This window comes from Ceratotherium simum, chromosome 34, assembly GCF_057802395.1.
Source record: "Ceratotherium simum simum isolate JZ-2026a chromosome 34, ASM5780239v1, whole genome shotgun sequence".
NCBI classification, from domain to species: domain Eukaryota; kingdom Metazoa; phylum Chordata; class Mammalia; order Perissodactyla; family Rhinocerotidae; genus Ceratotherium; species Ceratotherium simum.
In genome coordinates this window covers 5,412,053-5,424,561 of record NC_141933.1, presented here as the reverse complement: position 1 = coordinate 5,424,561, position 12,509 = coordinate 5,412,053, and the positions used below count along the sequence as shown (strand labels likewise).

General features: G+C 39.7%; 1 protein-coding gene across 8 annotated transcripts in view; it reads left to right on the top strand.

Moving 5' to 3' along the window:
• Positions 1-12,509, top strand: part of PPP6R3 (protein phosphatase 6 regulatory subunit 3) — a 140,650-nt gene that overhangs the window by 108,877 nt on the left and 19,264 nt on the right. For 5 of the 8 annotated variants that reach the window (XM_087422524.1, XM_087422522.1, XM_087422517.1 and 2 more), the window contains 4 exons: positions 3,357-3,454; positions 5,059-5,113; positions 5,989-6,119; positions 11,932-12,053. In XM_087422524.1, the coding sequence (XP_087278650.1) occupies positions 3,357-3,454; positions 5,059-5,113; positions 5,989-6,119; positions 11,932-12,053 (406 nt within the window). The remainder of the gene's footprint in view (positions 1-3,356; positions 3,455-5,058; positions 5,114-5,988; positions 6,120-11,931; positions 12,054-12,509) is intronic. The other 3 variants (XM_087422523.1, XM_087422520.1, XM_087422521.1) reach the window with 2 other exon arrangements.

The window sequence follows — 12,509 nt, the reverse complement described above, 5'->3', positions numbered from 1 at the left end:
CCAATAATGAAGCTTGATGGTGTAAAATGTAAACTATCACGGTGATTTTTGTACCTGTTGAAAGAGCTTTAAGAAAAAGAATGCCCCAAACATCTGTTTGTAAATAACCTTGGAACTTCAGGCTACTGATTTAATTGAGGAGTGGTTACATTGGGTATCTGGAAAGTGGATCCCCTTACTTCTCATGAAGTCTGGTTCCAGGGTCATAGCTGTTCTGGGGAGAATTTTCTGACATTTTTGTGGTTTGACTGGCTACTGATATGCATATGAAGCAATCCCAGTCAGAAAACTGCCTTAGTAACACAACTCTCACCAGGCCTGTTCCTGTAGATTTTGCCTAAAAGTAGGAAAAGTAATTATTCTTTTCTGATTGACAAGCTTCCAGTAAACTTTTCTTTGCCTGTTTAAACTATGAACCAATCATGGATCATTTTGAAAATAAGAAATATGCTCCCCAATTTTTTTTTTTTAATTTGAGAATACAAGTCCGGGTTCGCTGGTCTCCATTATAATTGAAATATTAGTTTATGTATGTCAACTTGAAGTTCTCATTCCCATTTGAAGTTAGGGCTCATGTTGGTAAAGTCCCGAGGCAGTTCATTTAACAGGGTGACCTGACCGTGGCCCCTGGGGGCCGTATTGGGCTTGGGGAGTGCCTCACAACTTTGTGCCCCTGCCTGTTTTGTGGCAACTCCCTCCCCCCAGTTTCCTCCTTTCTAGCGTTTGACTCTCCCTCCTCCTACATAGCCTTACAGAGGTGTGGAGAGAGCGGTCTTCCTCTTGCCATGTCTGGAGAATTAGGGCTGACTGCCACGGGTGGGCTCAGTCAGAGGACAGATCTGACCGCCTCCTACCACCCCTATTCCACGCAGGCTTGTTCCCGGGCAATCAGGTCAGATGAGGTGCACTAGGAGCTTCTGTTGCCCAGGGCGCACCACCACAGAGATTTGCTGAGTACAGAAAGTGGTGGGCTCACTTCTCAGTGACTTGAACTGTTCTTGGCTCTCGCCAGGATGACAGTTCTGGGAAGTATGTGTGTGTGTGTGTGTGTGTGTGTGTGTGTTTTAAACAATTAAAAGTTTTTAATAATTACACAGCCATATGATGCTTTCCAGATTTGGATTGCTCAGAGTCCAAAGCACTTTTTATATGGCTTTAAATAGAATACAGTAACAGTCTTCACTTATGTGCGTTTAGTAAGCCTTGATAATTAGTAAAAAAATCAGATTTGAAACCTGAAATTCTTTCTAGTTTGTATCTTCCTAGAAGCTACAGACTCAGAACTAATGAGGACTACAGTTGGTTGGTTTTCTTTTTCCTCTGCATTAGTGTAAGGAGGTGACTATGTCTGCCAGTTGCTAAATATTTTCGTAGGTAGATAGATAAATAGACGATGCAAATATGTGTTGTATATATGTATATCTGTATATCTGTTTGTACATATGTGTATATTCTCACATATACGTTTATAATACGTTTAGTATTTGCATTCTGTTTCTGCAGCATTTAAAGTATTATGAAGCATTTAATTAAGGAACACTTTTGGGAACATCTCTTCCCTTTTACACCCAAAAGATTCATAATGTGATCTCTAGAGGTACAAAAAAATTAGAGGAAAAAAAAAATCAAATGAAACAATTGGGAGGGACCTTCCCCCTTGTGTGACCAAATTTCTAATCTGTAAATAAAATTCAGAGCCTGGCTTATGCTGCTTGCTCACAAGAATAACTTGATGATTCTTTACCACATCTTTGAAGTTCTCCATCATTCATTTTACCTTATAAAAGGTAAAGCTGCAATTCAGAGGAATTGGTTTCTTTCTTTTTGATTTAATGAATATGAATGCTATGTACTGTATTTTCCATTCATATGTCTAAAACTCAGGCCAGCCTCCCAGAACTTGGCTCCACCCTTCTGCTTTCGACCAAATTCCCATGGCTCAGGCTTGGTGTGCCTTGCCAGATGTGCTCCTGTGAGGCTGGCCTCATGCCCCCGTGTGCTCGTAGAGTATCATCTCTGTGGGCGAGAAAGGGGACAGCATGAAAGTCTGAGAGTGAACGGGGGGGTGGTGGGTATCTTGAGTTAGAGAAAAATGAGGTTTTAGGTTCTCAGTAAACTAGATACAGCTTTTTTCAGACCTAACGAAAAGATGCCTTCCAAAGCCAAATATAAGGTTTATTTTTTAATTATCTGCAGTTTGGATTATCCATGCCATAATTCCCTGCCACCAGAATAAGTGATCAGGAGTTAACGGTAGAGGCATTTCTGCAGTGTATGTCTGCAGGGTAGAATCCGTGGGTTCTGCTCTAATGGAGAACCACCTCCCTTTCGGCAGGTGGGCTCAGGAGTGATGCCTTTCCTCCGGCCACCAGCTGCTGCTCAGGCCCCTTGGATGGGGCTTACCTGCAGGAAAGAGCTGTCTCTTCTGTACATAGCTCTGTGCACAGGGCAGCACATGCATTGTTAGTCGTCTCTGTGTTTATTGTTTGGGGTAGAAAGAGGAGTGGCACTCGCTTATCTTCATGTAGAACATTCACTGATTTCACTTGCTCCCCTGGGCCTGCTTGTTGTTTTAAATTAGAATATCGGCATTTTTGTGGACATCGTTTTAACATTCCCCCATTTTGCACCTAAGAATACCCAAGTGAGCCTGGTGCTCTCTAGAAATGGTGTAGGAACAGGATTGGCTCCTCCATAGATCTCACAGTGCTCTAGGCTTTCCAGAGTGATTTTGGATCAGTTTTGAAACTTTCTATTCTCTTTCTAAGGTAGGTAGGATAGAAGTTACTTTTATACTCTTCCCAGCCTCTAAGACGTAAATCTTTTTTTAAGAAAATGAAGTCCCTGAACGTTGTCTTGTAGGATCTTGATTGTGATTATTAGTCATTTTTCCTCTGGTGCTGTGTGCTGTAGTGGATTGGGGGTGGGGAGGTGCAAAGAGGGAGGGAGGGTGGGTGGTTATCACTTGTTGGATCTTAGGATAAGGTTGGTTGTGTCCAGAGGTGACTGATACACCTTATAATTTCAGACTGTCACATGTCACTTGATCACCTCTTTGAACTAGACTTAACCCAGACCTCCCTCTAAAGATAATTCATAATAGAGGACAGAGTGGTCACTTAACATTTCTTACAATGACATGTGCATTAGAATGACTTGTGGACCAAATTCCAAACGTTTCCTTTAATGGGTAAATTGTGTCTGAAATTATTTGATTTTTCTTTTAGAAAAACACACCACCTTTTTAAGCCTTATGGCTATGTAAATAAGATGGTTTCTGGAACACAAATGGGCATATAGTATGTAGAATGTCATTAGAATCATTATATCACTGTCACTGGTCCTGGGGTTGCCAGGCCTTTTCTGATTATCAGATGCAACAAATGACGTCCAATTTTATTGACCAGTTTGGCTTCAACGATGAGAAGTTTGCAGATCAAGATGACATTGGCAAGTGAGTATGTTTTCCTGTTTCCATGATTGTCTTGTACACGCCTGCTCTTTGAGAGACATTTTGTATCCCCCTGGATTCTAGGAACTCTTTCAGATTAGTGAGTTGGGAGAAAGCTGCCCTCTAAGGTGTTCCTTTAGTTCCAGCCCTGAAGCGCCCAAAGGACACATAGGAATTAGAACATCACCCCACAAAGAGGGATCGCGTTTGGGCTTGGCCTCTTTCATAGAGGTTTACTGTGTGAGAGGTTTAGGAACTGAAGGCATTGTCCTACTCTTTTGGGTTTTAGTGTGAGACAGCGTTATCTAAAGTAGTTCATCCCGATCAGTTAACTGGTTTGAGCAAGCATGGTTCATTTCATTGACAGCACACACAGGGGTATTTTATTATGGCTGGAGCAGCCCCGCCCTACGTGTCTTCTCTTCTCTAGGTAAAGTTAGGTTTTTTTGCCAGAACCAGGCAGTCAGAGCACTCATTCTGTAGTCAGGGTAAGAGGAGCACAGAAGTGGGAATTATCGGTACTGTACGGAATTAATGAATAGAAGGTGTATAGGGGATCCACAGAAATGAAAACAAATGGTCTAGCATCTGACCTTGGGAAATGAGATATTTATAAATAAAATGTTTACAAGAGGGGTATTATAGCTCATTGAGAACAGAGTTTTGACTATTGGATGGCTCCTCTCACAGAGGCTTCCCTGATAATGCTCATGAACATCCAGTATCTGTTACGGTTCCTTGCTAGCCATAGATACTCAATAGTTTGTTGAACTACAGCCAGTGGAGGCTGTAGTTTGTTTATAGCATGTGAGAAGTTTTTTTTTCAGCACACTAATTGTGCCATAATCTCCACTGTAAACAGAACAGGAGTTGAAGGCTGTCAGCTGCCCTAAGAATTGGCTCATTTACATCCAAAAAGAGCAAAGACTCTGCATGCAGTGTTTGTGTCTGTACCCTAGGAGCAGTCACACTGGAACCTGCAGGTTCCCCATGTGGCATCTCAGCATTTGCCTGTCTGGACTCTTAATAAATGTTATTAGTTAGGAATCCACAGTCTCTTTAAAATTTGTGTTGAGTATTGGAATAATGATTGATTAGACAGATCTTTTGAGAATTATAAGATAGCCCCGCCTACTCAAAAGTTATGTCTAAGTGGGCTATGAATTCTTTTACTCCCTACTTTCTTCCTGATTATGCCACATTATAGCGTAAGATTTCGAGAGTGTCTAGAGAAAGCTCAGTGTCTGACAGCTTTTATGTACTTTTCATGTTTTGACTTGTTTCTTTTTTGCAAATAACCTTTTTCTTGATTATATAAGTATGGCCCATGGACCCGTGATTGTAACTATGGATGTTAAAAGTGTTTGATAGAAAGGCTTTGAGGGTGTGTTTATTATGTCTCAGAAGGCTTCCCTTTCAGCCTTCTCATCCTGGATAAATTCCTTCATACCAAGGGAGGAGATATTATTTAATGCAGGCAGGTTTTTTTTTTTCTTATGAAGATTTTAATGATAGCACAAATATTTTAAGTTTGGAAAATCTCATGAATACTGTTTCTTTGAGTCTATAGATAATTAACTATTCCTACATTTACATTTTGTTTACAGTGTTTCTTTTGATCGGGTATCAGACATCAACTTTACTCTCAATACAAATGAAAGTGTAAGTATTAATGTTTCCTGTCCTGAGCAACAGGCATATGAGAGATGGAGAGGTGGGAACTGGGTTCTGTCAGAGTCTGCATATGGATGCTGTGTGCACTGGGACCCTCTGCGCTCTAGGAACCTTCATCTTAGATTGGTGTTACTTCACCCACTCACATGACCTGCCTGGCCCCTGTGGGCATGTGAGTTTGCATGTGAGTCCAGCCTGGGTGAAGATATGACAGGGCTAATAAAACCAGGGTCACTTGTGATTGCAGTGTAGAATTGAGCTTCAAAGACTGCAGTTTACTCCAGCCTGCTGCCTTTTATGTCTGCTGTATGTCACCAGGAGAGAAACCAGGCAGTTCTGAAACAGCAAATCAGCCAAATGAGCAAATAACATAGGATTAGTGTCATTTGAATGGGTACAGTCTTGATTTTTATGTTGACTAGCGTGAGAGACCACTGGTTTATTAGCTGATGTGATAAGGTAGAAACTATTGACTGGACCATTGATGCTCTTCACTGCTTAGCTGGACTGGTAAAAGCAGAGTAAATGCAGGTTGATGTTCCTTAGGACACATCTGGGACTGCATCTTAGGTGGGTGAGGCAGGGAGGCACTTGGATTTAAAATAATGCTTTTACTGGATGAAAGTGAGTCCCTGAGTACAGTCTCCGCTTCTCATTTGCTAATTTTGAATCCAGTCTTTTAGGGGGAACTTTTTGTTACTTACAGAAGCTAATGTTAGGTGTTTACATTTTATTTTGGTGTATGTGATAGGCACCATTTTTTAAAGGAAATGAAAGAATGCAATTTACATTGGTAACTTTTAGAGAAAGTAACTTGATTTTAAAATTTGTTCTTTTTCTCTCTCTCTCTTTTTTTTATTTAGGGAAATATTGCCTTGTTTGAAGCATGTTGTAAGGAAAGAATACAGCAATTTGATGATGGAGGCTCTGATGAGGAAGATATCTGGGAGGAAAAGCACATTGCATTTACGCCAGAATCCCAAAGACGATCCAGGTGAGAGCGAGTTTGTTACAGTAGTAATGATACCCGGTGCATAAAGCCAAGGGTTATTTAGGAGACAGACGTTGTGTCCTCTGCAAACAGGTATATGTGAGCTAGAGACCAGTGCTTTTGTCATGATCAGAAATGCCCTTGTTCATTGATGTGAGTTGGTGCCACTACTCCTGTCTGCAGTGTGACAGGAGTATGGACATGTCAAGGTGATCTACTTGAAAATGCTGAAAGTATTTAGACCTCGTTCATGAAACCTTGTGACACAGCATCTCCTGAATGGGAAACCATGCTGAACAATGTAGTCATACAGTGCTTTGAATGAATGTTCCCTGACCAGTAATAACAGCCGCAGCTGAGCTATGTATTGTTTCTTAGGAAAGACTGAAAGTGTCCCCAAGGAGAGCAAAGATGTTTCTGAAAGTTAATCTCACTTGGGGAGACAGAGTTCTGTCAGTTGATACTCATCAGGATCAATTCAGTCTTGTTTTTTCCCTTAATATTTTAAGTCACCCTATTACACGAACCTAAATAAATTTGCTTTTTTACAAAGGGCGTTCTTGTTATCTGCGTATTCATTATCAGCATCTGCATAGTTAAGAGAACAGCAGCTGAACTTTTGTTTTTATTTCATTTATTTTTAATAAGTAATGTTTTCCCATGGCATACAATACAAAGAAAACAGAGTATACAGTGAAAAGTAAAACTCCTCCCACCCCTGTCTCCTAGCCATCCATTTCTTTTCTGGATGGAGTGTGTCAGCGTCGCCTGTCCTCTGCATGTACCGGCAGTTACGTTTCATCTCTTAGGAGTGCTTATTGCTTCAGGTTACGGAAGATCCAGCAGTGGCTTAAATCAGCAAAGGTGTATTTCTCTCACAATCCAGAGCTGTTAAGGTCATTAAACCCAGCTTCTTTTTTTTTTTTTTTTTAATAATTTTTATTTATTTATTTTCCCCCAAAGCCCTAGTAGATAGTTGTATGTCATAGCTGCACATCCTTCCAGTTGCTGTATGTGGGATGCGGCCTCAGCATGGCTGGAGAAGCGGTGCGTCAGTGCGCACCCGGGATCCGAACCCGGGCCGCCAGCAGCGGAGCGCACGCACTTAACCGCTAAGCCACAGGGCCGGCCCCCCAGCTTCTTTCTTTTATTCCCACTCTGTCATCTTCTGCATGTGCGTTTGTTCACCTTGTGATCACAAGATAGCTGCTGCAGCTCCAGGACCAGGCAGCAAGAGACAAATATCTTCATGGTGGTGTTTTTTTTTGTTTTGTTTTTGTTTTTTTAAGGTAAAGCCCCAGTCAAACTTGTTTGTCACCATGTGCTTTGAAACTTTGGTCCTCATGTTGAGGGAATTCACTAAATGGCCATTGCCTACTACCATTTGTCCTCTGGAGGCAGACATTACACATTACATGTTACAGCTGTGCAGTACATCCTAACAGAGCACCCTCTGTAGAGAGTGTAGAGAATTAAGTGTGGCAGTGAGGACAGTGTCCTGGGGAATTGACAGTTGATACCCAGAGGGAACACAGGATGATGAGAGAAGGCAGTTTTTTATTATTTAACAATTCTTTTGAGGTATAATTGACATATAATAAACTGCATTTATTTAAATTATACAAATGGTAAGTTTTGACTTATGTCTGCATCCATGAAACCATCATCCCAATCAACATCATGGACTTATCCATCACCTGCAAGTTTCCCCTTGCCCTTTTGTAGTACATTCCCCCCATCTGCTTTCTCTTCCTCTAGAATGATTTGTGTTTTCTAGAGTTTTCTATAAATGAAACCACACATTCTATGCTTCTTTGTCTAGCTTCTTTCACTCAGCATAATTATTTTGAGAGTTATCCATGTTGTGTAATGTAATAATAGTTCATTCCTCTTTCTTGTTGAGTAGTGATCCATTGAGTGGATATACTACAATTAGTTTATTATCTTTATCTGTTGATGGACATTTGGGTTGTTTCCAGTTTTTGGCTATGATATCACTTGAAATAGACTGTGATAAGTTAAAGATGTATACTGTAAACCCTAAAACAACCACTAAATAAAACCAAGAGTTAGAGTTAATAAGCCAACAAAGGATATTAAATCATAAAAAATCTAAAAGAAGGCAAAAGAATAAAAGGCAACTGGGAGGAACAGAAGACTATAGCAAGATGATAGTATTAAACCTATAAACAACCACATCAGTGATCATTTAAATAATATTAAATACATGATCCAAAAACCACAATTAAAACACAGATTGTCAGATTGGATTAAAAATAAGGTCAAACTTATGCTGCCTATGAGAAATAATTTAAATATAGAGACACAAACAGGTTAAAAGAAAAAGTAGAGGGTCTATGTTAATATTAAAGTAGATTTCAAAGAAAAGGAATAAAGAAAGGGTCATAATGGGGTTGGCCTGGTGGCATAGTGGTTAAGTTTGTGCACTCCACTTTGGTGGCCCAGAGTTTATGGGTTCAGATCCCGGGTGCAGACCTACACACTGCTCATGAAGCCATGCTGTGGCAGCGTCCCACATACAAAATAGAGGAAGATGGGCACAGATGTTAGTTCAGGGACAGTTTTCCTCAGCAAAACAACAAAAACAAAAAAGAGGACATAACAATTCTGAATGTCTACATAACTAATAACAGAGCTTCAAGATACATGGAACAAAAACTGATAGAACTGCAAACAGAAGTAGACAAATCACAGTTATAATCAGATATTTGAACAGTCTTCTCTCAGTAATTGATGAAACAGTAGGCAGAAATTAGTAAAGATATAGAACATTTAATACTATCACCTAACTTGACTCTACTGGACATTTATAAGGCAATCCACCCAACAACAGCAGAATCCTCATTCTTTTCAAGTATATGTGAAATATTTACCAAGAGAGACCATATTTGGGCCATAAAGCAAGTCTCAATAAATTCCAAAGGTTTCAGGTCATACAGAGTATGTTCTCTGACCCCAGTGGAATTAAATTAGAAATCAGTAACAGAAAGATCTTTAGAAATCTTCCAAATATGTGGAAACGAAGTGACACATGAGTTAAAGAAGTCGTCAAAGGGGAAATTACACAGTATTTTGAATTGAAAGAAAATGAAAGCACAGTATATCAGAATTTGGAGGATGCAGCTAAAACAGTACTTCAGGGATCATTTTCAGCACTAATACACTGCTCGTTTAAACAAAAAATCTCAGGTCAGTGACCACAGCTTCCACCGTAAGAAACTAGAATGAAATGCAAAACAGAAAAACAGTACAAATCATTGTAATCGAAAGCTGTTCTTTGAGAAGATTAATAAAATTGATACCTCCAGATAAAATGGTCAAGGGAAGGAAAATACAAATTACTACTATCAGGAGTGAGAGAGCTGGCATCACTACAGGCTCTGCAGATACTAACAAGATAACAAGGGAATATTATGAACAGCTCTATGCCAGTAACTCTGACTGCTTGGATGGTCTTTGAAAGACACAGACTACCAAAGGTAAGCAAAAAAAGATAGCCTGAATAGTCCTGTATCTATTACAGAAGTTGAAATTGTAGTTTATAACATCCCACATACACACAAAAAAACTCCAGGCCTGGATGGTGTGTCTGGTGAATTCTGCCAGACATTTCAGGAAGAAATTATGCCAGTTCTATACAAAAGCTTCCAGAAAATTGAAAAGGTGGGAATAGTACCCATCTCATTCTATGAGGCCACATCAGTGTAACCTGGTACCAAAAGCTAACATTACAAGAAAATAAAAGTGACCAATTATTCTCATGCACGTAGATGCAAAAACCCCTTTAAAATTTTTAGCGAATAAATGCAACAATAATACATCATGACCAAGCAAGGTTTATTCTAAGAAGACAGAGTTGGTTTAACGTTTGAAAAATCAGTAAGCATGTAGCTTGAATCCAGCATCTATTTCTGATAAGAATTCTCAGCAAATTGGAGATAGAAGGGAATTTCTTCAACCTGATTAAAACTTCTACAGTTAGCATTATACTTAATGATAAAAGACCGATTTCCAGCTAGGATCAGGAGCAAGACTAGGATGTCTGCTCTCACCACTGCTTTTCAATATTGTGCTGGAGGTTCTAGCCAGTGCAATAAGTCAGGAAGAAGAAATAAAAGCATCTAGATTGGAAAGGAAAAAGTAAAACTGGGTTTGTTCACAGACAACATAGCTGTCAATTTAGAAAATTTGTTGGAATCTATAAAAAGATAATTATGTGAGTTTAGCAAAATTGCACAACACAAGATCAATATAATTGTATTTCTACATACCGCAACAAATAATTGGAATCAAAATTACTAAACAGTATTATTCATAGTAGCGTCAAAATATTAAATATGTAGGGGTAAATCTGACAAAAGATGTACAGTACCTGTACACTGAAAATTACAAAACAGCTGAGAGAAATCAACACTTGATAAATGTTTATGAAGTGGAGGACTCAACATTGTTAAGATGCCATTTCTCCCCAGATTGATCTGGATTCAGTGCAATCCCAAACAAAATTGTAACAGGTTTTTGGTAGCTATTGACAAGTTGATCCTTAAATTCATATGAAAACGCAAAGGATTTAGAATAGGCAAAACTTTCATAAAGGACAGAATTGGAGGACTAATACTATCTGATTTCAGGATACAGTAATTATGATAGTGTGATGATTAAGAAGGGGAATAGGTCAGGGGGATAGAATAGAGAGCCCAGAAATAGGTATAAACATTGATTTTTGATGGAGGTGCAAAAGCAATTCAGTGGAGGGATAGTCTTTTGAACAAATTGTGCTGGAACAGATGGACATCTATATGCAAAAAAATGAACTCAATCCGTATTTCTTACCATATATACACATTAACTCAAAATGAATATTAGACCTAAATGTAAAACATAAAACTATAAAACTTATATTAGAAAATCTTTGTGACCTTGGGTTAGGCAAAGATTTCTAAGATACAACACCAAAAGCACTACATGTGAAAGAAAAATTTTGATGTTAAATTTCATCAAAATTAAACAATTATACTCTTCAAAAGACACTATTAAGAGAACAAAAGGACAAAGTATACACTAGGAGAAAATCTTTGCAAATCATATATCTGATAAAGGACTTCTATGTGGAGTCTATGAAAAACTCTGTAATAAGACATAAGGCAATAACCCAATTTTTTTTTTTTGGTGAGGAGGATTAGCCCTGAGCTAACATCCATTGCCAATCCTCCTCTTTTTCCTGAGGAAGACTGGCCCTGGGCTAATGTCTGTGCCCATCTTCCTCTACTTTATATGTGGGACGCCGCCACAGCGTGGCTTGATAAGCAGTGCTTAGGTCCGCGCTTGGCATCCGAACCTGTGAACCCTGGGCTGCCAAAGCAGAGCATGTGAACTCAACCACTACGCCACCGGGCTGGCCCCCAATAACCCAGTTTTTTAAATGCAATGAAGATGTGAAAAGACACTTTAGCGAAGAAAATATGTGATTGGCAAATAAACAGGTGAAAAGAAGCTCAGCATGCTTGGTCCTCAGGGAAGTGCACGTCCACACTGCGAGATCCCTACACAGTCAGAAGGCGGGCTCAGTGTGATCTGCGTCGACACAAAGGCCAAGTGGTAGAGCAGCTGGCGGCCTCGAGTAGCATCAGGCAGCACACTCACAAGCAAAGTCTTAACAAGATGACAGCCAGGCAGATAGGATCCAGTTGAAGTGCAGTAAGATTTTTTTGTTGTTGGATGACCTTTAGAATTTTCTAGATTTAGCTGGTGGCTGATATGCGGCATTAAACATTTTGGTCCTTTTTTCCCTTAGCTCGGGCAGTACAGACAGTGAGGAAAGTACAGACTCAGAAGAAGAAGATGGAGCAAAACAAGACTTGTTCGAATCCAGTAGTGCCAACACAGAGGATAAAATGGAGGTAGACTTGAATGAACGTAAGTTGCTTTATTCTTCCATAGTAGTTGCTGTGTGTTGAAAATAAGTATTTTAAAAATAGGCAAACTGGTCTGCAGCATCTGAGATGACTTCTGAAGGAATAGTTAAGTTGAAACACATATTGTTGTTGAGTCCCCTTGGAGGTTTAGGTTTCAAGGACAAGGCCTGAGGGAAGGAGCAAGGTAGACCTCTGATGATAGGGTGTTGCCCTGCTGTGTGGACAGCCCGTGTGAGTCGGGCTTCAGAGACTGGATGCCATAGCAGAAGGGGAGAGACCACGGATTGTGGAAAGATGAGAAAATACTGTGATTTGTACAATCATGAATGCACTAAACTGGAGGGAACACCTTGAAGCTTAAATGATTTCAGATGGGTTCCTCAGAGTTTATTTATGAATTTTGTTAACCCAAAACTTGCCCAGCTAAGTGCTTGTTTATGTCCTGCTACTTGCTAAG